This window comes from Juglans microcarpa x Juglans regia, chromosome 8D (assembly GCF_004785595.1).
Source record: "Juglans microcarpa x Juglans regia isolate MS1-56 chromosome 8D, Jm3101_v1.0, whole genome shotgun sequence".
Classification (NCBI taxonomy): domain Eukaryota; kingdom Viridiplantae; phylum Streptophyta; class Magnoliopsida; order Fagales; family Juglandaceae; genus Juglans; species Juglans microcarpa x Juglans regia.
Window position 1 is genome coordinate 17,658,120 of NC_054608.1, and position 22,982 is coordinate 17,681,101.

The 22,982-nt window shown below is 40.7% G+C and overlaps 1 protein-coding gene across 3 annotated transcripts in view; it reads right to left on the minus strand.

Moving 5' to 3' along the window:
* Positions 1-1,271: 1,271 nt before the first annotated feature.
* Positions 1,272-22,982, minus strand: part of LOC121242960 (transcription initiation factor TFIID subunit 10) — a 42,698-nt gene continuing 20,987 nt past the window's right edge. For all 3 annotated transcript variants that reach the window (XM_041141002.1, XM_041141000.1, XM_041141001.1), the window contains one exon: positions 1,272-1,640. In XM_041141002.1, the coding sequence (XP_040996936.1) occupies positions 1,560-1,640 (81 nt within the window). In that variant the 3' untranslated portion in view covers positions 1,272-1,559. The remainder of the gene's footprint in view (positions 1,641-22,982) is intronic.

Below are 22,982 nucleotides of genomic sequence, written 5' to 3' on the forward strand. Positions count from 1 at the left end.
AAAATATAAGAAATTATGCAAGTCATCTGCTGCACATGGCCTTGCGGCACATGGGCGCGCGCAGGGCCACACGACCCATCAATGTACGCATGGGCCTGCGCACTGGAACTCGCATGCACACGTGGTGCGCTCCTGCGTGCAATGCCGTGCGCATGAGCACTCATGCCTGCGCACATGGGCGAGCGGCGCATGACTGCTCGCATGGGCAGGCGCTCACTAATCTCGCTGGCCTGCATGTTGGGCGCCCGGTGTGTGCCGCATGCCTGCGCACATTGCCACACTCATGGGCACGCATCGCATGACTGCACGCATGGGCAAGCGCTCACTAACCTCGCTGGCCCGCATGCTGGGCACCCCATGTGTGCCATCGCGCGGGCCAAGGCATGCATGCATGCTGGGCGCCCCATGCGTGTCACCCCACGAGCTAAGGCATGCTTGTGGGCTAGCTAAGGTGCTTGTCCCCACCATGACCAGGGCATGTGCGGCATCTCTAGAGGCAACTCGACATGGGAGTCTAACACATACGTGCCTTGCACGTATCACCCTTACTAGTATACATATGTGTGTGTATCTTTAATATAACAATCTCCACTTAACAAAAAGAAAGAGAATATTACAAATACCACACTTAAGAGTTTAGATGTCAATTGGGTTCGTGAATTTTGATTTTGAACTATTATTCCGCATATCAGCCATTCTGACAAAAGTTTACCATTATCACGGCCAAGGCCGTATTCCTTGTCATCCCCTGCATTCTATTTTCTTGGGTACATCCGTAAGGGAATCTATTAGGCTAGACAATTGCTCCAAGAAATTTCTTTAGGATAAACTTCTTGTAATTCTTTTAAGAAAAACTCTAATTACAAGTTGGTATGGAAGACACTCTTCATATATATTAACTTAGCATGGTTTAATTTACAAGATAAGTTTAAAATTCAAATCTTTTGCATATCAAAACTTGACATGATTTAATCTTATTCGTTTGATTGTTATTCTAAAGAAGAATCACAAAGGGTACCTTTTATTTTTTTTTCTTTTTAGCTTTTTTGTTGAGTACGAATTTAGGAATACCAACCTATAGGAGGTCAATAGATCACAACTGACAAAAAAGGTCATTCATATAATGCCAAGAAGGTGGCTTAACGCTGTGGAAAACGTGGTTATTTGCATCGTTTATCATGATATATGGTCTCCATTCTTACCAATAAAGCTCTGAAGAGAAGCATGAATCGTCAATGCTGTATAGGTTGTAAATACTAATACCTCCAAGCAGATTTAAAAGTAATCTTATTACTAAGGAATGAAGAAAACGAAGACTGCCCAGTCAACATGACAATGGAACGGACACAATTTTTTTTCTTTCCCCCCAACCACAAAAATAATAATAATAAAAAAGGCATAAATAAGCAACGGGAAGAACCAGGTATTAAAAATATCTCCATTCGGCCAACATTCAGACAGAATAAGACTTAGATCGCATAGTTATTTTGCAATTCTTTCACAAACGATACATATCATAGGACTTCAAAAACGAATTGAGTATAGATTCAACCCAAAGCTCATTCATCTCTTGAAGCAGGATCCATCCCAGTTGAAGGGCTATCAGCAAAATACTCTTGGTGCTTCACATTCACGCCATACTGCTCATCAATAACAACCAATGAATCGGTTCTAACATTTATACTAATGACAAAATCAGTACACAGGCTAAATCAAAAGCAACGAGTTCTAGAACATTTAAATAAGAGACCAGACATCCAGACCAGTTCAAACATCAAAGCACCAACAAGAAGACTTAAACTGGCAATGAACATTCAATTAATTCTAAAATACTCAAACAAATGGATTTAAAGCTATTGAAGAATCCTATTCGGTGTCAGAAATGGAGAGAAAGTATCCTTATATTTGCATGAGTATCATATGAAAGTCTTGCGTTACTGTATTTGATGCCAGGTTAGGGTATATTTCAAGTAATATGCCTGGCTTTTTACCGTAAAACTTTTATTCATGATACAATGTGTCAGCTCTAAGTGGTACAAGATTACTGAAAATGAAACGTTCCATTCAATGCACGGGTTACTGATAATTTAAAGCAAATTACCAAAAAATGACCCATTTTTTCTGGGTCATGGAATGGATCCAGCAGAAATAGTTTATTGATGGACGCTGCATAATGTCACAAATGCAACATCCCACCCTCTTGGCTCTTGGGAGTGAAAATGGGGACAAACCAGGATAATCTAAAACCTGTCACAACCATGGAGCAGCGTTGTTAAAAGTGAGCTTAAGCACAATGCGCCAATGCCGAAGTGCTTCGCTCATCAAAAGCATAGCGCCTACACAGAAGCATGCTTTAAGGGCGCTTTTTGGGACTTTTTGAGCTAGCTTAAAGCACAAAAATGATGTAAACAAATATTCTTAAGTATTTTGATGATATTGAAGATCATTTACATTCCATAGCTCAACATAATGTCATATGTGAGGTATATGCTTTGAACTTGATGTAATAGTCCAAATTGGGTCTCTAGATGGAATGACTTTGATTGCTTATATTAGCATAGAAGTCAATACCTACTGTTAACGCCTAAAAATAGCGCAACAGGCCGGAAGGAAAGAAAGATTCATTCTCGGCCCACTTAGACTATTCAGGCCTCGATCGGTGTAGAGTGGAGCCCTCGGTGGTGGGCCGGTGCAGCTGTACAGTGTCGGTGCATACATACAAGGCAGTGAGCAGTATATACGTCCACGAGTTTGTACATACGTGGTTCGGCATTGGGCTTACGTCCACGGGTCGTTTGAAGGGCAAATCCACTATAATATACGTATTTTATAGTGTCTCATGGTCTCTCCTCCTCGTTGTACAATGGAGATCTAAGCTTTATCTTCTCATGGAGATCCCGTCGCTACGATCCCTCTCATGAGGTTGAAGAAGCTGAAGACATTGAAATCGAAGAAGTCCCTCTCGTGGTCTGGAAGAAGCCCCCTTTATCTCCCTCGCTTTATGTCCCATCTTCTCTCCTTTACGTCACATCTCCACTTTTACTCTTGACACCATTTCCCTTCCTCAGCCTTTTGTCCCCTACTTCCTTCTCTCTTTCTTCCTTCCTCTCCTTCTGTTTTCTTCTAGTGAGGGCCCTTTGATGGGCTGGGCTCTTTATCTGGCCTGGGATATTTTATTCCCTCCACCTACAATTCTTGAGTATTTTTGGTCATGACCCCTTCAATATATTTTGAGTTAAGCATGTACTTTAATTTGATTATGACTATCAAATATATTTTTTAAACGAGTAGCTAGCAATATCATTTACGTATATCAAGTAAAGCGCGAGAAATTTATAAAATGTTTTATTTTAAGTAAAGCTTGCCCACCACAAGGGTGGTGTCACCCCTATGGTGACTGTTCCTCTAAGTTTGATATATTTAAATAAATAAAAAATTACTTTAAAGTTAATATATTATTATTATTTTAAAAAAATTAAATTATTTAAAATATTAAATTTGACACGTGGCAATCTGTGAAGTTGCCACATGCTTTTCGATTAACGTTGATGGACAAAAAAATTAACAAAGGGTCCTCTTTCTAATCAACTCATAAGTCATACTAGGCCTACAACCCGACCAATCCGGTTTGGGTTTAGGCTTGACCCGACCCGACCAAAGGCGGGTCAACCCGTTATTATTAAGTGACAAAGCCGAAGGGATGGCCTGCCCCCCCCCCCCCCCCCCCCAAACAACTCCGAAAACCCATAGAAATCTCTAGGCTTTGCAATAAGTTTTTATCAGTGGTTTGATCTCCCAAAAATCTCTTTCAATCTCAAATAAGTAAGTTGACATGATCTTTCGCTATGAAATTTCCTTCCTACTTCGTGTCTGTCCCGGTTCGTTCTCTCTTGCAATTCGGTGCATGCACTCGATCTTCCTTTCCTTCAGCTCTTGTTGCATTGTTGAAATGGAGGGGTTGCCTCTTCTCTCCCCTCCTGCCATTCCCTTACCAATATATTCACAATGTTTTTGATATATTACTTGGAGTTTGCATCTTTCTCTTCCTTCTCACCATCTATTCGCTCAGTACTAACATAATTTGAGATTTTCTATCCGCAAAAGCATGAAGGATCATGGAAAAATTTAAATTATTTTTTATTATTTTTATTTACAGCTGGGTTAAATTATGTAATTCTTGGTTTCTGCAGAAAATTAGATTTGCAGAGAAATAAAGTGGAAAATGATTCTAAAACAAGGAAGAATCTTTTGGTTTTATGCACCTTGAATTGCTGGGTTGTTGTTGATAAAGAAAAATGTGTGCTTTATTATTACCGCTCAGCTGCTAGCTGCTCTTTCTAGGTTCACTTTTCTGCTTAGCTCTGCTTCTTAGGCTACTTTCACTTGGCACCTCCATCTTCTTGGATTGATTCCCTTCCTTCTTTATTCCTCTCATGGAGGCAGATGAACCTTCTCCCTTCAGTTTTTGTTGTTCTTGTTGATGCTGCTTATGTTGTTGTTCTTGCTGTTCTTCCTTGCCCATTTTCACTTTCTTCGATTGATTCTCTCTCGCAGCCACTAGGCTTCATCTGATATAGGTTCTTTTTTATCTTAGATGCCAGGTCTCTCGATGACCTTTTGAGGCCTACCTCTCTTTCTAGGGGTTTGAGGTTGTGCTTATTGCTTGTTGGAGTCAATGACGATGATGACAAAGAGAAATGGGGCGGGGTGGCAGCTAGGGTTTGAGATTTGCGAAGCTGTTAAAACGTGTTAGTCGAATCAAAACCGACACTTAGTGAGTTCGACCTGCAAGTTATTTCAAACCGTTTTACGGGTCGGGTCGGGTCACACAGACAGACAGACAGACCTGGCCAGCAACTTTTCTGCACAAGCCTAAGTCATACCACATATGGTTAATTCTCAAAAAACCATTACAGGATCTTAAACCTAACTACCCCATAGCACAAGGGTGTTTCACCAAAATTTCCTAAATCTATTTAAATAGTAATTTACTTGATTTTCACGTTGCATTACTCTAATAAATTGAGTTATTAGGCTAAATATATTGTCATCTTGCTTTTCAAACCTTTTCTTTATTGAATTTTGTGTGCTTTTTGTTATTATACATTAATTTTAAAATATGTGCTTTACTTCAATCAGGTGCACGCTTGTGCTTTGCTCCTAGGCTCCAGACTATGTTTGCACTTAATTGCACCTTGCGCTTTTAGCAACACTGCCATGGAGACTGTTTTGTTTCATATGTCATATAGTATAAGTGGCTGTCAAATCTAAAGCCACAAAAAAACATAAAAACTAAAAACTAAAGACTCCTCTTCTAAAGGAAGATCTCCTTCCATACTGACCAAATATACATAATCCAAATGGCAATTCTTTGGCTTTTCCACCGTCCAAATAACAAATGTTTTATAGTTGTACCCTATACTACCAAAACTGACAAATAGCACTCGCATCCAATCATGCCAAAGAAAGATCACAGCACCTGTCTGCCTGTGTCAACTCTCACTCTCAATCAACAGGCACTGAAATTTCTTAGGAACCCTTACCTTAAATAAGACAAGGAGGAGATGCTTCTAATGAACCCTAGATGTTGCCCCCCTCTCTTAGGGCTGATTTGGATAGTGTGTTTAAGGTTGCGTTTGGACGTTGAGTTGAGTTGAGTTGAGATGATAAAATATTGTTAGAATATTATTTTTTAATATTATTATTATTTTGGGATTTGAAAAAGTTAAATTGTTTATTATATTTTGTATTGAAACTTGAAAAAGTTGTAATGATGAGTTGAGATGGGTTGACGATCCAAACGAAGCTTAATAAGATGAGTTGAGATGGTTTGTGAATAGTAGTAAGATGGTTTGTGAATAGTGAGATGGTTTGTGAATAGTAAATAAATAGTTTGAGTTAAAATGTTTTATGGGGTTTTGGGAAAGGAGAGAAAAGGCTGAATAAAAATATTATAAATTTAAAATATTGTTAGAATATAATTTTTTAATATAATTTTTGTTATGAAATTGTAAAAAGTTGAATTATTTTTTGTGTTTTGTTTGGAAGTTTGAGAAAGTTGTAATAATCATGTAATGATTAGATAAAAAAGTTGAAGATTTGAAATTGAAAAGTGTTTGAATTTGTGGTGTTTGGATATTGAGATGAGATGGGATGAAGATAGGATGGGATGGGATAGAAGCATCTTTCTATCCAAACCAGGCCTTAGTGTACCTTAGAGTTTTCCAATCCTCCACAAATAAGAGAAGATTTCACAAAAAATACACAGCACTTTGCCCACCTCCATACAACTCTTCCTTGAATTTTCTTTACCAAACACTTAATTGGAAGAGCTGGAAACATTATCCCAAGACTTGCTGCAATCCTAGTTAAGAATGCCACCAAAGTTGATGCACTTTGTTCTATACAATACAAGTAAGTAATAATGCTGCCACTCTTTTTTTTCTGATTGGCACCGGGCATCCGGAAACAGCGTCCCGACTAATCCCGAGGGGTGCACAGGCTCTCGGTAAGGAGTTTCCCGCAAGTGCACCTCGGGTAATTCAAGGGAAAAATCCCCCAGTCTGATGGCCTCTAGAAATTGTTTGCACCCAAGCGGATTTGAACCTTAGACCTAGGGGGAGCATACCCCCAAACCCAAGGCTTTACCACTTGAGCCAACCCCTAGGGGTATGCTGCCACTCTAACAAAGTATTGATTGTTGTTCACACCCTCCAGCATCAAAAACCAAGATTAAAAGTGATTCCTTGCTGCCCAAAGTTCAACCAAAGGATTTTGGGTAAAAGCTTATTTCTAAAACTCTATAATTCTCACCAAGCGATATTTAGAATCCCTGCACATGCTGCCAGCAACCAAAGAGAACACCTAGAATCTGGTTTCTCCTCTTGAAACATAATAGATAAGGCTTAAACAACCTGATTGCATAAATTTTTCAATGTTTGAAAATATCAAAGCATGTAGTCTGATTTTGTAAGGAGATTGTAAGCCATCTTAAGACACTAGTTACATGGTTGAATTGCTGCAATGTTTTGGCAGCACTGCTCTACCCTAGGCAAGACACTGCAAGAAGTTAGTCTTAAGACTAGGACCAAGAGATGCCTTTTTTCTACAAGCCAAACATTGTAGACATGAAATAAACATAGAGTTCACAAAAGGGAAACCATGCTGAAAGATTAATGGAAATACAGCAAATACCTATAATTAGTTGAGTACAGTAGAGCCTTTGAAGCCTACTTGTGACAACCACTGGGTCTGTTTAGAGACCCTTATAGTGACCCAAACACAAGAATAAGGACTCGTTATGAGTAATATAAGGCTTAGACTTTAGAAAGAAAATAACAAGGCCTAGGAAGACTATTTCAGTTACATGACCTAGGAATAGTCATTCCATTAATATACATAGCTTAGGCATTTTAGGAAGAAATCATAATTGAACCATTTTTAAAAGGTGTCTCAAAGAGGAGAAATCTGTTCTACCACTTGGTCTGAAAAGCAATGCTTAGAAAGATTTGAAAGAATGAATGACACACATAGGTGTTAACATAATATTATGAATGCTTGCTTCTGTTGCTAACTGAAGCATATTGAGTTTGGAAAATGATAAAACTTATATATATTTAACAACTGCATTTCTAAATTGAAATTATTTTTAATAAAGTGGCACAATTACCTTGGTTGATTGTAAAATGTGTTTTAAAAAAGTGTATCATTACCCGTTGGGTTTTGTGAAGCTAAGAAGAGGTAAGTAGATATGATCATGCCTTTGTCTCTTTCTTACTCCTTTTTTTAAGTCAGTCATCATGCCTTTGGTTTTTCAATTCAATAAAATGTTCTTTTTTAAAATTGCGCTTAAATATTATGAGAAGATAAACGTTGCTCTTTGGTAGCCCTATTTATGCATCCCAATACTATGAAAGAAGGTTTTATGTGTATACTTCCCATTCCGTGATGAATTTATAATAAACACCATGTTAAATTATGATTGCAACATTAGAAATTCAACAAAAATAAAAAGAGCTTAAATGAATATGAAAGAGAAGGGAAATGAAGAAAGGAAAATGACTAATGAATGTGATCAATTTTAATGTTCTTGGTCATATGACCATTGATGATGAAATGTACCAGAGGATGAGGTGGCTGGCAAGCAAGCTAGGATGGTCCCTAGGAATGGCACACTCAAGTGCGCCTTGTTTATCAAGTAATGTCCATCTCCTTTCACTGGGTTCTACCTGACGCCTTGGGCACGAAATCGTGATCTTCAAGTGTAATGACCCAAGAAGGTCCATGCCACATTTGGGCCCCCCTCAAATCCCCGATGTCCTCGTCAGACCAAATCCATCAGAGGTGGCACGGCTCAAGTCTCACTCACACTTTTGGCTATGAACGTATTTACTTATTCAGTATTTGACTCACTTTGTGTTTGTCTTTAAACGTCTCAAGCATTGAGGAGATAAACCATGGATCAATAGGTCAAGCTTAGCACATGGAGACCATGAGTTGTTTTACACATTATCCCATAACTAGGGAGTTTCATTTATGATGTCTTTTATGACATTCAGAAATTTTATGAAACTTATAAGCTTATGAGTTTTGCTATAACAGCTACTATCAATTTTTGAGGTTTGGGTCATGACATTCAGAGTCAACTAGCATTACATTCCAGATGATTCACTTCATGACAAGATCAAAAGGGAGCTTCATGGATGTGGCTTGGGTGATAATTTTGATAGGGAGGAAATATCAACTATGGTGGCTGAAAGTTACTTTTGTCCTAAAATGTATCGCAATGTGGAACACATTGTACGAGATATCAAGAATGTCAACTGGCAACAGATCAATCACAAAATAGCCCATACACTCCCTCCATTGTCAAACACACCATGCATACATCTAATATCAGAATTACAATGAAAAGAAGGGAAATGATTCAATTCTGGTTCGGGTCAAAAGATTCTAAAAGATGGCACATTTCATATCATGTTCTCTAAGATCGTGGATGCCTCGCACGGATGATTTAGATTTCACGGACATTTTTTGTCTTCATGGAATTCCTACTTCTATTGTGTCCATCAAGATGTGAGGTTTATGGGGCACCTTTGATGTTCATAAATTATAATGGAGAAGATTTCGGCACATAATTGAAGTACTCTAGCACATCACCACAAAACGAATGGCAAAAATGGGGTGTAGATAGAAGCTTGAGCTTGGGTAATTTGCGAAAGATGCACCATAGGAGATCATCTGAACATTAGGGATGAAATTTTAGCTCAAGCAAATTTTCTAAAATAATTAGGTAAATCAAATCATTACAATGGTTACAAACCACAATATTTGTTGGATCTTGTTCCCTTGCCAAAGGAGGCAAGGATGAACGAAGATGGTGAAGCCTTTGCTAAACATATAACGTGTATTCATGATAAAGACATGCTGCCATTGCAACTAGCAATAAATTTATATGAAGAGACACCTAATCAACAATAGTTTTGGAAAGAATTTGATGGAAAAGATATTGGGCCAGCACATTAAAGGAAATAATTTTTCCGAAATGCACCTGTTTAAGAAAATAAGCTCCAACACCCACATCATAGAGCAGCCCAATGACATGAAACTAATTCCAACATACAGTCATAGCATTGTGTTTTTTATGGGTTTGAAGTTAATAGTAAATTATCTACACCTAATTTGAAAAAACTACCCAAGAAACTTCCAAAAGTCATTGAAAATATTCTAGATGTAAAGAAACTAAGTCACGGCGGGGGAATTTCTACTGGTGATTCTTGGTCAAATGGTTGGGAAAACATGCAACTGAAAGCATGTGAATTTATGAGGAAGAACTAAGCATGTTGATCCCAAAGCAGATATCAAATACCTAGCCAATTCTCAGAAGAGCTCAAGCTTCCACCCACTCAAGGTGGTTGATGCAAGAGCATTCAGCGCGTAGGCCATATCTTGTTTTAGTTCTTATTACAGTCAAGTCCCATTTGTTTAACTTCATTTTCTTATAAGAGTTTTTTAAGGTTAAAATATTCATAAGGCTCCTCTAATATTTGGTGAACACTCGTTGTGGTGTATTTGGCTAGAGAGAACGGCCGTAGTTTTGAAGATAGAGAATGCTCGTTGGGAGAGATTAGAGATTATTATTTTTTTATTGGCACCAAATATCTAGGAACAGTGTCCCGACTAATCCTGGGGTTGCACAGGCCTAGGGCAACCCCTTAGATCCGAAGCACAGGAAAAGTTATAAGGTAGAGAAAGGACCCCAAAACCGAATGGGATAAACCCTAACCCGCCACACACACACTTCACTAGTTCTAATAATTTAAACCTACGTTTCCTCAGCTTGCTTGTCATGTTATGTTGCTTACCTCGGGATTTTGTAAGTTGGCCTCTAACCTACTTTTGGATAATATATGTATGTCTTGTGTGAACTTGCATCTTGTCAAACCAATTGGATTATGAAATTGTGGGCTATCAAATGCTTTGTAACCGGTTTCTTGTATTTTTGCCATGCTTGTATGTCATCTATGGTTGTGATGTTTCGGCCATGCTTAGTTGTCTTGATCAAATGTTCCTTTTACCATGCTAAACATCAATTATCATTAACTATGGTCTTATAACAAGTGCATCGTATGTTCTAATATTTTCAAGCCCTAACGTGAAACGCTTTGATGTGTTGCATGGGAATGTTAAATGCTACTTGAGATCTATAGTCCATGGCATTTGCACAATCGGGTCACAAGCGAAAGAAAAAGGGCTTCAAAGTACATGTCACATGCATTTCAAGTTGGGCATCGTTTAAAAAAGAAGAAGATAATATCATTACATGTGTTGTCACGAACCCAAATAATAGGATGGGGGAATGTCCTAGTGGAACTTCTTTGTCCATTGGAGTGTGTAAATTGGAATGGTAACCCCTGGGTTGACGAAGTACAGTCAACGGACTTCAAATGTGTCATTTTTAAAGAATTTCGGAGCGAAGTAGCACCTAACGCTAGTAGGTGCCACATGTGTAAGGTGCGGTGAAGGCATTATTAACTGCGGTACCATAAGATGTATGTAGTGAAGGCGAAAGGCGAACTGCCGCATAATAAGTACTCTGACATAGTCACCCCAGGTCAAATGAGCCGGGAAAGTGATGCAGTAACTAGTACGGAGTCCACGGTGTGTAGGGGAGACGTGAAGTGTCCACCCATATGTTACAAGGATTAAAATGGCTATAAGTGTAAAATGTGAAATGGAAAAAGAAAATGTTACTGAAATGTCAAACATGATTTTCTATCATATGAATACACTGTCACTTATTTCTGAAAAGTGCATGAGCTGAGTTTTCGGGTCAAATACATGTCCATGCATTCATCCTCATGGTTTGCATTTACATGCTCATGTTATCTGTTTGTGTTATTGTTTAACTTGCTGAGATTTTTTGAAATCTCACTATAATAGTTTCCACTAACATTCCCCCACCCAGAATTGTAAAAATTGTAATAGGACTTGAGACCGGACATGGGGAAACGCAAGAGGGAGGATCCCTCGACCATTAAGGAGGGCCTAAGGAGCCCCAAGTGCTCGGTGCAGCCAACAGTAGAAGAAAGATTAGAGGCGGCCGACCAATTTATTTGTGAAGTGCTTAAGTTATTTGAGGATCTACAAAAAATCATCAACAAGGATAAAGTGAATTAGGTTTTGGTGAAAGCAGTGTCAAAGTTTGAAACTTGGTAGACATGGTTAATTGAGGGTCATGGTTTTAAAGCCCTCTTGTATTTTGGAGATTTGAACACTTGCGTTTCTTTTTGGGATTGTAGTTTTAAATGGTACCATGCTTTAAATTGCTCTAAACATCGATTAGATTTGAATTATTTTCACTACAATTATTGCATATTGCTAGACACATGTTAGGTGCATTGCATATTAACTGTCATGTACGGGGGTATGTAGCCTTGAGTTACATGTCTCAACGCTTCAGTCACAGTCCAATCCCAAACAGGGGCTAGGGGCATCACAAAAGGTGGTATTAGAGCAATTACATCTCTGAATAAACCCACAAATAGGTCCAAGCAAATTTCCTTGCCATCTGCACAATCCCCAAATAGAATCGTGAACTCATGGCGGGCATCCTCCTCGTTGGGAAACTCCCACCATTCTCCCGTCACAAAGAAAAATCGCTTGAACCAATCTTTGATGTGTAAGAAGCGAGACTCAATGCGGGCAACTTTGTATCTTGAGCAAGAGCAGAAGCTGCACAGGTTACCGCCCAGACGTAGCACCCCGTGCGTGAACAAAAACTCTTTGGCAATCAAGTTCGGGTAAACGGACCATGCGCCAAACGACGCAACAACACAACAAAATCCTCCACACGTTGGGTTGAAGTTGCAATGGAACCAGGTGGAGAAAGTTCAAGATTTCTTGGACCAGGCGACAAAAAGAAAGCTGCCGTCCATTGTTGAACATCGAGGGGTACAGTACCACCTTCGTGGCAAAACCCTCCGAGTCAAAGATCCCTTCACAATTCACTAGAGCCTCAAAGACAGGGGAGCCAGGCGCTCTAAAAGAGGACCTGAACAACCTCAAGGAGCAGTGATACCCATCGAGAACCATGAGAAGCAAAATGCAAGGTGCTCTTGGGCGCCATTGAAGGGGAAGGTGAGGGAAAAGGAAAGGGTTTGAAGGTGAATGGGAAGAAAGAAAACTGAGAAGAACTAAAGAGGGGAAGCAAACAAGAGTCACAAGAGGAGCGAGAGATGAAAGAAAGCAAGAAGGTAAAAGCAGTGCGAGGCTTGGATTTAAATAGGCAAGGGCGACAATCGCGCTGCCCAACGAGGGAGTGATTGTCATCAGGAACGAAACGATAAAGCGACAAGTCCCGCGATTTCCGTTGCAAGAGGGAACGTGGGATCAAGCCATCAAACGCAACCTCCAACATGGGAAAACGGACAAACGCTCGTGACAAGTAGCTCCCCAAGTTAGATGTCATAAGCCGCTAGACAAAAAAAGGGGGCAGAGTAAAAAAAGAAAACAAAATAATAACAATTCTCACTGTACACGTACCGTAAGAATTGGCGGGATAACTGGAATGGATGTTTGCAGCCCCTATCGAGCTGGGCCTAATTGGGAGGAACATTTACATCCCTCTCGGGCCAGGCCAAATTTATTCTAGAGGCCCAGTGTTCAATAGTTCAGTCGGCCCATAAATTGCATTAGGAAGAAGAGGGCCCACGACTTAGGTAGAAAGCTAATTGACATGGAAGGGTAGGACACCACCTACCCTGACACTACTATGCTTCTACACTACCCTACAAAAGCACGTCGTGCCAAAGCCACGCTGCATTTAGGATCGGATACGAGACATGGACGAAAATCACGCCAAAACCTCGTCACTAACAGAGCTCACGGAAGCTGCACTGTGATGTCAAGTTTGTGAGAATGGTCTTGAGTTCTGTATATTATATATAGACTTTACAAAGATGCTATACATGGAAAGCAAATAAGTTCCCGCATGATTCTAGCCCTATACATGTAAACTATAATCTGTCAAATAATGTATGCTAACTATACAGAATAATTAATGGAGAAATAAGGAAACAATTGTGGGCTAAAATAAGGAAAGAAGTGTGGACAGCAAAGCTGTCCGTTGACAGCCCCCCTCAAATTGATGTAGGTTGATCAACAAGCATCATTTTGCTACTTAGGAAGCAATGTCGATGACGAGTGAGAGCATTGGTGAAGATATCAATAATTTGTAATTCAGTCGAAATATGTGGAAGAGTGATAACACGAGCTTCAAAGGCTTCACGAATAGAGTGACAGTCCACAATATGCTTTGTGCGCTCATGATAGACAGGATTGGCCGTGATCTGAATAGTACTTGTATTATCGGCATGTAGAGGTGTAGGATTGGTCTCAGAAAAATCTAGCTCAACAAGCAAACCTTGAAGCCAAATGATTTCAGAACAAGCAAGAGACATCGCCCGGTACTCAGATTCCGTAGATGACTTAGAGACTCTGTCTCGCTTCTTACTCTTCCAGGAGATCAATGCATCACCTAAGAACACACACCAACCAGTGATGGAGCAACGGCTATCTGTACAACCAGCCCAATCAGCATCACTATAAGCAACAAGGCAAGTAGAATTGCTTGCAGGGAAGAATAAGCCACGGACAGAAGTGCCTTGAACATAACGTATGATCCTACGGACAGCAACCAAATGAAGATGATGAGGAGTCTGAAAGAACTGGCTGACTTGCTGTACAGCAAAAGAAATGTCCGGTCTAGTAAAAGTGAGATAAACAAGGCTACCCACCAAATTCTGGTATAAACTGGGATCAACAAGTAAATCACCCTCCTCTTTGTGAAGCTTGACATTTAATTCCATGAGAGTATCAACAAAAGTAACCTCTTGTAGGCCAATTGTAGCCACCAAGTCACTAGCATACTTATGTTGATTGAGGGAAATACCAGAGAGACTACAATGCACCTCAAGACCAAGAAAATATGTGAGAGACCCAAGATCTTTCATATGAAATGACTCTGAGAGATGAGTCTTGAGCTGGCCAAGTAAAGCAGAATCGGAACCAGTGATCACAATATCATCAACATAAACTAAAAGAACAACAATACCCATGTCTGATTTCTGAAGAAACAAGGAAGTGTCAGACTTGCTCTGCTTGAATGAATATTGTAATAAAGTGGTGCGGAATTTATCAAACCAGGCCTTCGGAGCCTGTTTGAGACCATAAAGAGAGCGACGAAGCTTACACACATGTGAAGTCGGAGAGGGAAACAATCCCGGGGGTGGCTTCGTATAAATACACTCTTTAAGATCCCCATGAAGAAAAGTATTTTTGACATCCATCTGATGTAGTGGCCAATCACTGGAAGCAGCAAGAGCTAGAATCATACGAACAGTAGTCATTTTAGCCACAAGAGCAAAGGTCTCTTCATAATTGACACCATATTCCTGATTATTCCCAAGTGCAACAAGCCAAGCTTTGTAACGATCCAAACTTCCATCAGATCGAACCTTGACTGAGTAAACCCATTTGCAACCCAGAGGAACAATAGTGGGAGGACATGGCTCAATGTCCCAGGTGTGATTAGCCTCTAGAGCGGCAATTTCTTTCTGCATAGCTTGTCGCCAACAATCATGCTTGGCAACGTGTGAGTAGCATGTGGGAATATCAAAATTGAATAATGCAACAGTAAGAGCTGAAATAGAATTGCCAGAACTAGAAGAGGGAAATCCATACCCATCCAGGGTTACAGACACTCGAGAAGAGCAACGTACCAAAGGCTCTAGAGGTGCTGCAACTAACTGAATCTGGAGCGTGGTAGGATCAGATATCTGGTGAGCCACCGAAAGAGACTGTGAGTGGGAGCGTCTCGTATACACAATACCTGGTTTAAAGCGAGAACTGACTAGATGAAGATCCGAGAACTGCTGCTCAAAGGAGGGGAGAACCACAGTAGAAGAGGAGGGCATAGAGGACACAGGAAAGAAATGTTGATCTTCAAAGAAAATAACATTCCTAGAAATGCATGTACAATGTAATGTAGGATCATAGTAAACAAATCCCTTTTGACACGCATTACATCCCAAGAAAGCACATCGGACAGATTGAGCAGATAATTTATGTCGCTCATGAGGAGGTAAATGAACAAAAAATACACAACCAAAGGTACGGAGGTTATCATAACTAGATTGCTTAGCAAATAAGCAGAAATAGGGAGACTCCATATGTAGGACTTGAGAAGGTAAACGATTAATCAAGTGAGTAACAGTTTTCAGACCCTCTACCCAAAACATGGATGGAACAGAAGATTCTAACAAGAGAGTACGTACCAAATCTAGGAGATGACGATTTTTGTGTTTGGCTACTCCATTTTGTTGAGGAGTAGAGAGACATGAACGTTGATGAATAATAACCTTAGAAGCCAAGAATGCCTGAAACTCAATAGACAAATATTCACCACCGGAATCTGTGCTTAATGTCTTAAATGAAGCAGAAAATTGATAGTCAACATATGCTAAAAACTCAGTGAAAGTACGAAAGACCTCAGATTTAGAGCGAAGAAAGTAGACCCAAGTAAATCTACTATGATCATCAATGAAAGTCACATAGTATTTAAATTTTTCATGTGAACTAACCAGGGAAGGTCCCCAAACATCACTATGGATAAGATCAAAGCAGTGAGATGCTCCACTAGCATGCAAAGGGAAGGGAAGAGTTTTGCTTTTACTAAGTTTGCAAGAAGCACACTCAAGAGATAAAGAAGAACGGTCTTTATTACCAAGTAAACCAGAGTTCAATACATGAGATAAGATCTGAGTATTGGGATGGGCTAAACGACGATGCCACACTATACTAAAATCTGAAACATTATTACAAGCAAAAGACTCAATAGAAGAAACTGGAGAAAAAGCTGGAACAGGCAAAAATAATGGAAACAAGCGCCCCACTTTAGGTCCCTTCGCGATCGGCTCCCCCGTTATCTGGTCCTGCACAACACAACCATCACCAGAAAAATTAACAGCACAATTGTTATCAACTAATTGACCAACAGAAATAAGATTCGTGGAAAACTGAGCAAGAAACACATCAATGAACTTAGAAGAGGCATCTCCGAAAGCAGCTATTGGCAAAGAACTGCCATTGGCAGTCTGAATAGCAGATTGACCAGTGTAGGGCCGAACATGACATAGAGTAGTGGGAGTATTCGTCATGTGATTAGAGGCACCCGAGTCCATGTACCAGAGTTTAGTAGAAGTGTTACCTTGGAACCCCATTGCTGATAATGCTGAAATTAGCATCTATTGCACCATTTCGGGTGTGCAATAATTCGTTGCAGGAGGTGCAGGAACTAAGGAATCATCGGAAGGAGAGCCAGGAGCTGCGGAGGGTACAATAACAGAAGTTTGAAATGCCTGGGCCTGATGATTCTAGGGGCAGATGTGACATTCTTTGATAATGTGACCCTTCTTCTTACAATAAGAGCAGTATTTCTTAGGACAATTGGCAGCAATATGTCCATATTCCTTACAGTAGAAACATTGCAAGTTTTTAGAATTCACAGGTGGTCCTCGTCTTTGGGCAGCATAAGCCACAGTGGCCGATCCTGAACTACCATAGGAATACTCCAGAGTAGCTTGAGTATTAAGACGTTCTTTGCGAAGTAATTCACCAAAACAAACATCAAGAGAGGGAACAGGAGAGCAATTCAGTAGGGAGGAACAATCATATTCAAATTCAAGACGTAGTTTCATAAGAAATTGATCACGACAACTAGTCTCATGAAGTTTCTGAATAATGGAAAGAGCGGCATCAAGAACATCCGCAGTAACCAGATCAGCATATTCGTTCCAAAGGGTCAGAAAACGTAAGTAGTAATCTTGGATGTAAAGAGTGTCATGTTGAAACGTGGCAATCGCATGCTCTAACTGAAAACGACGAGCAGCATTATCTTGATGATAAACCCTCTTTAAGTAAGTCCACATGGATTGTACGGTGCGATGAGGCCGCAAGTTGGTGACAATATGTGGCTCAACCAAGCCAAGAAGCTAAGACATAATCCAAGCATCAAGCACAATCCATGAAGGAGAAGAGGCTGGATCCTTGGATTTATCAGGATTAGGCGTGCAATCTGTGCCATCAATATGGCCCCAAAGATCTTTTCCTTTGAGTAAAAGTCCAAGTTGAAAAGCCCAAGTAGAGTAATTTTTCCCCGTAAACTTGACGCACACGGGTGCGGAATCCATCGTAAATAAATGAAAGTCGAGACAAAAGCCAAAAAATAACCAAAAAGGCTGAAATAACCACAAAAACAAGGAACTAAAAGCCAAGAAGCAAATAGCACCCAATATTAATAGTTCCAAGAAGCAAGAGCACCAAAAAAAATTGTAAACAGCAAAAGCAAGAGCACCGAAAAATAATGGAAGCAGCAAAACCTGCAAGATGCGTCGTATAGCACTTGCTAACAGCCACAGAGGACTGTTCCGAGAGCCACTCAGCCACAGCGATGCGGAAAATACCACCAGAAGGCTGTTCCGACAGCCACTCAGCCACAGAGATGCCGAAACAGACCAGAAAAGACTACACCGACAGCCACCTTGTCTGCAAACCACCGACAGAGACCACCGAAAGAGTTGCACCGAAAAAATGACCCAGAGAATAGACTTGCACCGAAAGACAGAGAAGATGACGTCGGAGACACCCAAAAACAACATAGAGACCACCGAAACAGAGAAGGTTCACGTCTGAACCAGCACAGAAGCCATTGAGAAGAAGAAGTGCACGTCGAAACTGCACAGAGGCACCGAAGCCGAGAGAGAGAAAAAAATTCTAAGGATGCTTGAGTTGTTAGTCGACAGCTCTTGATACCATGCCAAGTTTGTGAGAATGGCCGAATTAAATGGCCTTGAGTTCTGTATATTATATATAGACTTTACAAGGATGCTATACATGGAAAGCAAATAAGTTCCCGCATGATTCTAGCCCTAGACATGTAAACTATAATCTGTCAAATAATGTATGCTAACCATACAGAATAATGAATGGAGAAATAAGAAAACAATTGTGGGCTAAAATAAGGAAAGAAGTGTGGACAGCAAACCTATCCGTTGACATGTGATACCCCATATGACAAGGATAAAGGTAGGTGTTGTATGAGATCCCACATTGCTTGGGAAGGAGAAGTTCTTGCTCTTTATAAAGTTCTGATGGGGCTCCAATTGTATCATTGACTAGTCTTTTAAAGTATAGGTCATGTGGTTTGGGTCTTCCATTGAGGAGTTACAAATGGTATTAGAGTCTATATCAACCAAAAATGTGGAACTTGAGCCGTGCCACCTTAACCTAATAGACCTGACGAGGACGTCGGAAATTTAATTAAGGTAGATTCTAATACCCAATATGATAAGGATAAGGATATGTGGTATATGAGATTCACATGGCTTGAGAATGAGAAGTTTGCTCTTTATAAGGTTCCAATGGGACTCCAATTGTATCATTGACTAGTCCTTTTAGAGTATAGGTCATGTGGTTTGAGCCTTCTATTGAGGCGTTACATGCACCCACCCACCTGCCACCAAGGCATGGCCTGGGGAGGCTATGCCGCGTTAAAGATGACAATGTAAAGGCCATATGCCAGGTTAGAATTCGGCACATATGCTCTCTTGCTTACTAGAATTCTCTCCAAGGAACAAAAATCTAACTTAGGCATCGAAGGTGACCCTTCGACCCCGAGCCCCTCATCTCTGGGTTGCAGGTAACTGAACCCAGTGTTCGAAACACATCGTCAACAAAGGCCATCTATGGTCAAGGTCTCTATGGCATTGTTCCTCCTATGCAAGTTGGATACCCGATAAAAAAACTTGGTACATTTATCCCTTTCCCTTAGCCACAAGGCCCAAATCTCCTCCATTAGAGTCACCCCTTCTAGTTTTGAGATTACTTGGCTTTTGTAGGCGTTCTCCCTCGAATGTATGCTCTCTACTTCTACACCCTCCAAACCTTGTAACTCTTGTAATAATGTCTTCTTCTAAAATTCAACATTGCCAAATACCTATTCATTCCAAGACTTCAAGTCCTTCAAAACTTTCAATTTACCCATCAAAATAAAGCTCGGAGTATCCTATATCAGGTATGACCACCACCATTGTCTAATCAACTCCACAAACCCATTAACTTTTAACCACATGTTCTCAAATTTAAAGTACCTTCGCCTCCCTTGGATGCCACCGCAATCCAACAAGATAGTAAAGTGATCTAAACATATATGTGGTAGTATGATTTGCCTTCATACGTAAAACCCTAAGGAAACCGCCGCCACCCTTTCCAGCGAGTGACCTCTCACCGACGTCACAGACAAAGCCGACGGGCCCCGACGACTTCCCTGAGGGCAGTCCGGCATCAGTCCAGAAGAGAGAGAAAACACTACAAAGCGTGAAAACCCTAAGGAACCAGATCTGCCGCCACCCATCCTTGCCGGCGAGACACATCGCACCGTCGTCACAGATTAAGCCGACGGACCTCAGCGACTTCGCTGAGGGCCATCTGGTTTTGTCCAACCTCCGGCGTCCTAGCTATCATTGTATTATCTCTCAGAGTACTCAGGCGATCCTCCCAAAGGCTCTATTGGTCGTGCCGTCGACTCTAAAGGCTCCGGCAAGTACTTCGACGTCTCTTGTGAGCACGACTTGGAGTCCAAACAACCTTGCAGTGCTTGCAACTCCCAACGGATTTCTGATCTGGTTTCTCTGAGATGATGAATGGTTGTTGAAGAAGGGGAGTGGGTTAGTATGGGTTCTTCTATGGAGTTGGTCATAGAATCTAAATCATTTACACTGGTAAAGGAGGGGAGCATGTTGGCCATTACTAAAAGGAGTCGAAGGGTGATATCTAAGTTAGTTCTGGGTTCGACAACAGTACAGTGGCTGGCCAAGGCCATAGAAACGTGCACTAAGGATAAGAAAAAAGATTTTTTCTCCACTGTCCAGTAAGGTCGACGCAGTTTCACAGCACATCGATGCTCGAATGCTCACGGACGTTATATGGTAGTGGAGGAGTATGGTGGTGGGGGGAGGAGGAATATTATTTTCATTCCTGAAGAGAGGGGCAGTGGCTGGAAAAGGATGGGGGAGGTGCATAAAGACCCAAGTACATCCTCGGTGGCGAGGCAATCCTATGCGGCAGCTCTAAAGAAGAGACATGTTTTAGGGGTTCAGAGTGTGGGGGGTCTGCCAATCACGCCTCAGGACCAGCTTGTCGAGATGCTCAATTCTCTAAAGGAGATGGAAACCCAACTTGTATAGTTGAAGGCAGCGATAACTTTCTTGTCTACGAAAATAGATCGACTTTCAGTTGGAGGCAACAAGCTGGTAAGAAACATGATAGGCCCGAATCCTTTAAACTTAGAAAAAGGAAAACAGAAGATCGAATTCGGCACTGTCCCTATAACCAGATCTAGGAGAGTATGGCGGGTCAAAAGGAAATCTGGGTTATTTGAAGAGGGGTCTACATCGGGTATTGGCATAGAGACATCAATAATGGAATGTCATTTGCCTCATGTAATACAAGATAGATCGATAGTCGATATAACACCCTTGGTCCCTAAAGAAACTATGGCTCTCTCGTCAGAGTTGAAGGAAAAGTGTGTACTGCCGAGGTTTGAAGGAGATGTAGGATCCGCTATCACCCAGGAGGTGAAGAGACTTGTTGTCACCCCAGAATCTCTAATGGAGACCTCGATACCATTGGAGAGAACCAATGGAGTCACTAGAGAATCAATGGGTTTGGCATTGGTGCCTTGTGTGGAGGAATGTCTAGAGTCGGAAGTGCAGTTTGATGGGGATATTGTGACTCCCCTAGTCTCTCTACCTACAATAGCAGATTGGATTCTGCCTAAAGTTAACGAAATTCAGCAGTTCGTGGGAATTTCACATGGAGAATGTGAAGACCAATTTAACAAACTAATTACTGCGATCGAGGCAAGCCACACACTTGAAACCAAATCAAGCCTCAAGAAAAGCAGGGAGTTACAGCGTCTTTTTTGGGCAATCAACTACGACGCTAAGGATAGTAGTTCAACTAGAGGGAAGTCTAAAGGGAGGGCATTGTGAAGACGGGAATCAAGTTGTTGGGGTTGGTGTTCGAGTAGAGTTTTAATTCTACGGAAAACAAGGGATTGGGGTCGGGTCTGATGTACTTTGGATTGGTTTTTTTATGGGTTTTTTGGGTCATTAGGATCTTGTTGGGTCATTTTGGGCAAGGTGTTTTCTTGTATATATTCAGTGTATTTGGTTTCTCCTTTTGATATATACAATATTTTTACTTATAAAAAAAAAAAAAAAAAAAAAAAAACATATTCGTGGTAGTCTTTTCTGGCATGCGTATAGAAAATGCATCTAACAGGTGGGGGATATAAAAAATCTATCCAATCTAAACCAAGCATGATTGTTAGAGTAAATGTACCCCCAACAAGAGGAATATCCAAAAGATCCATCTCAAATATGAAATCGGAAAAATTTAATCATTCCATGGTTTTTACGTCCCACCCCCAATCTCTCACTCAGGAACCTTGTCACATTGAAATCCCCACCAATGCACCAAGGAACATCCCACCAAGTACTCAACCCTACAAGCTCTTCCCACAACAACCTCCTCTCGCTATCCAAATTAGAACCCTAAACCCAGCAAAGGCCCATAAAAAAATCATCTTCAGAATTTTTAAACGAGTACACCACCGGGTATTCCCCTAAAATCTCGTCAAGATTCTCCACCACCCGTTTATCTCACATTATCAAGACTCCACCCAAAGCCCCATTCGAAGCTAAATAGGACCAGCCTACGTACTGACAATCCCAAATATTTCGGATAACGCTTCTTGTAATAAACTTCAATTCAATCTTTAGCAAACAAATGATGTCTATCTTCCATTGTCTCAACAAATTTTTTATTTGAAGGCACTTATCTATCTCATTCAACCCTCTAACATTCCAAATAAGGAGTTTGGGCTTCATTTGTCAACAGCTACAGCCCTCCCCTTGTTCCTACCACGGCTTGCACTCTCCTCCTTTCCATCGTAATTGATAGACCAAGATAGCTTTCTCAATTCTCTGTTTCTTTTAGACACCATATCATGGTGGTAGTAACCTGCCTCAATTGTGGTAAGAAAGGCCTTGAATTGATCTTCAAAACCCTCACAAGAGATCCCTACACACACCTTTGAATCTCTTCCACTTTTTGGATTACTCAATCTGAGGATGAACAAGGGGGTAAAGTACAAAGAGGGTCAGAATCATCCCCAGTGATGGGAACCAAAGTGGGCATAGTCTTAAAGATTTTTTGCAAGTTCCAAATAGGCCAATTACAAGATCAAGAGTCAAGAAGATCAAGGAAGCAATGCAAGGATTATTGCAATCCACTTGAGATGAAGTTAGCAAGAGCCCAACATTCAAGATGAGTTTAAAAGAAAGAGAACCAGTTTTGAT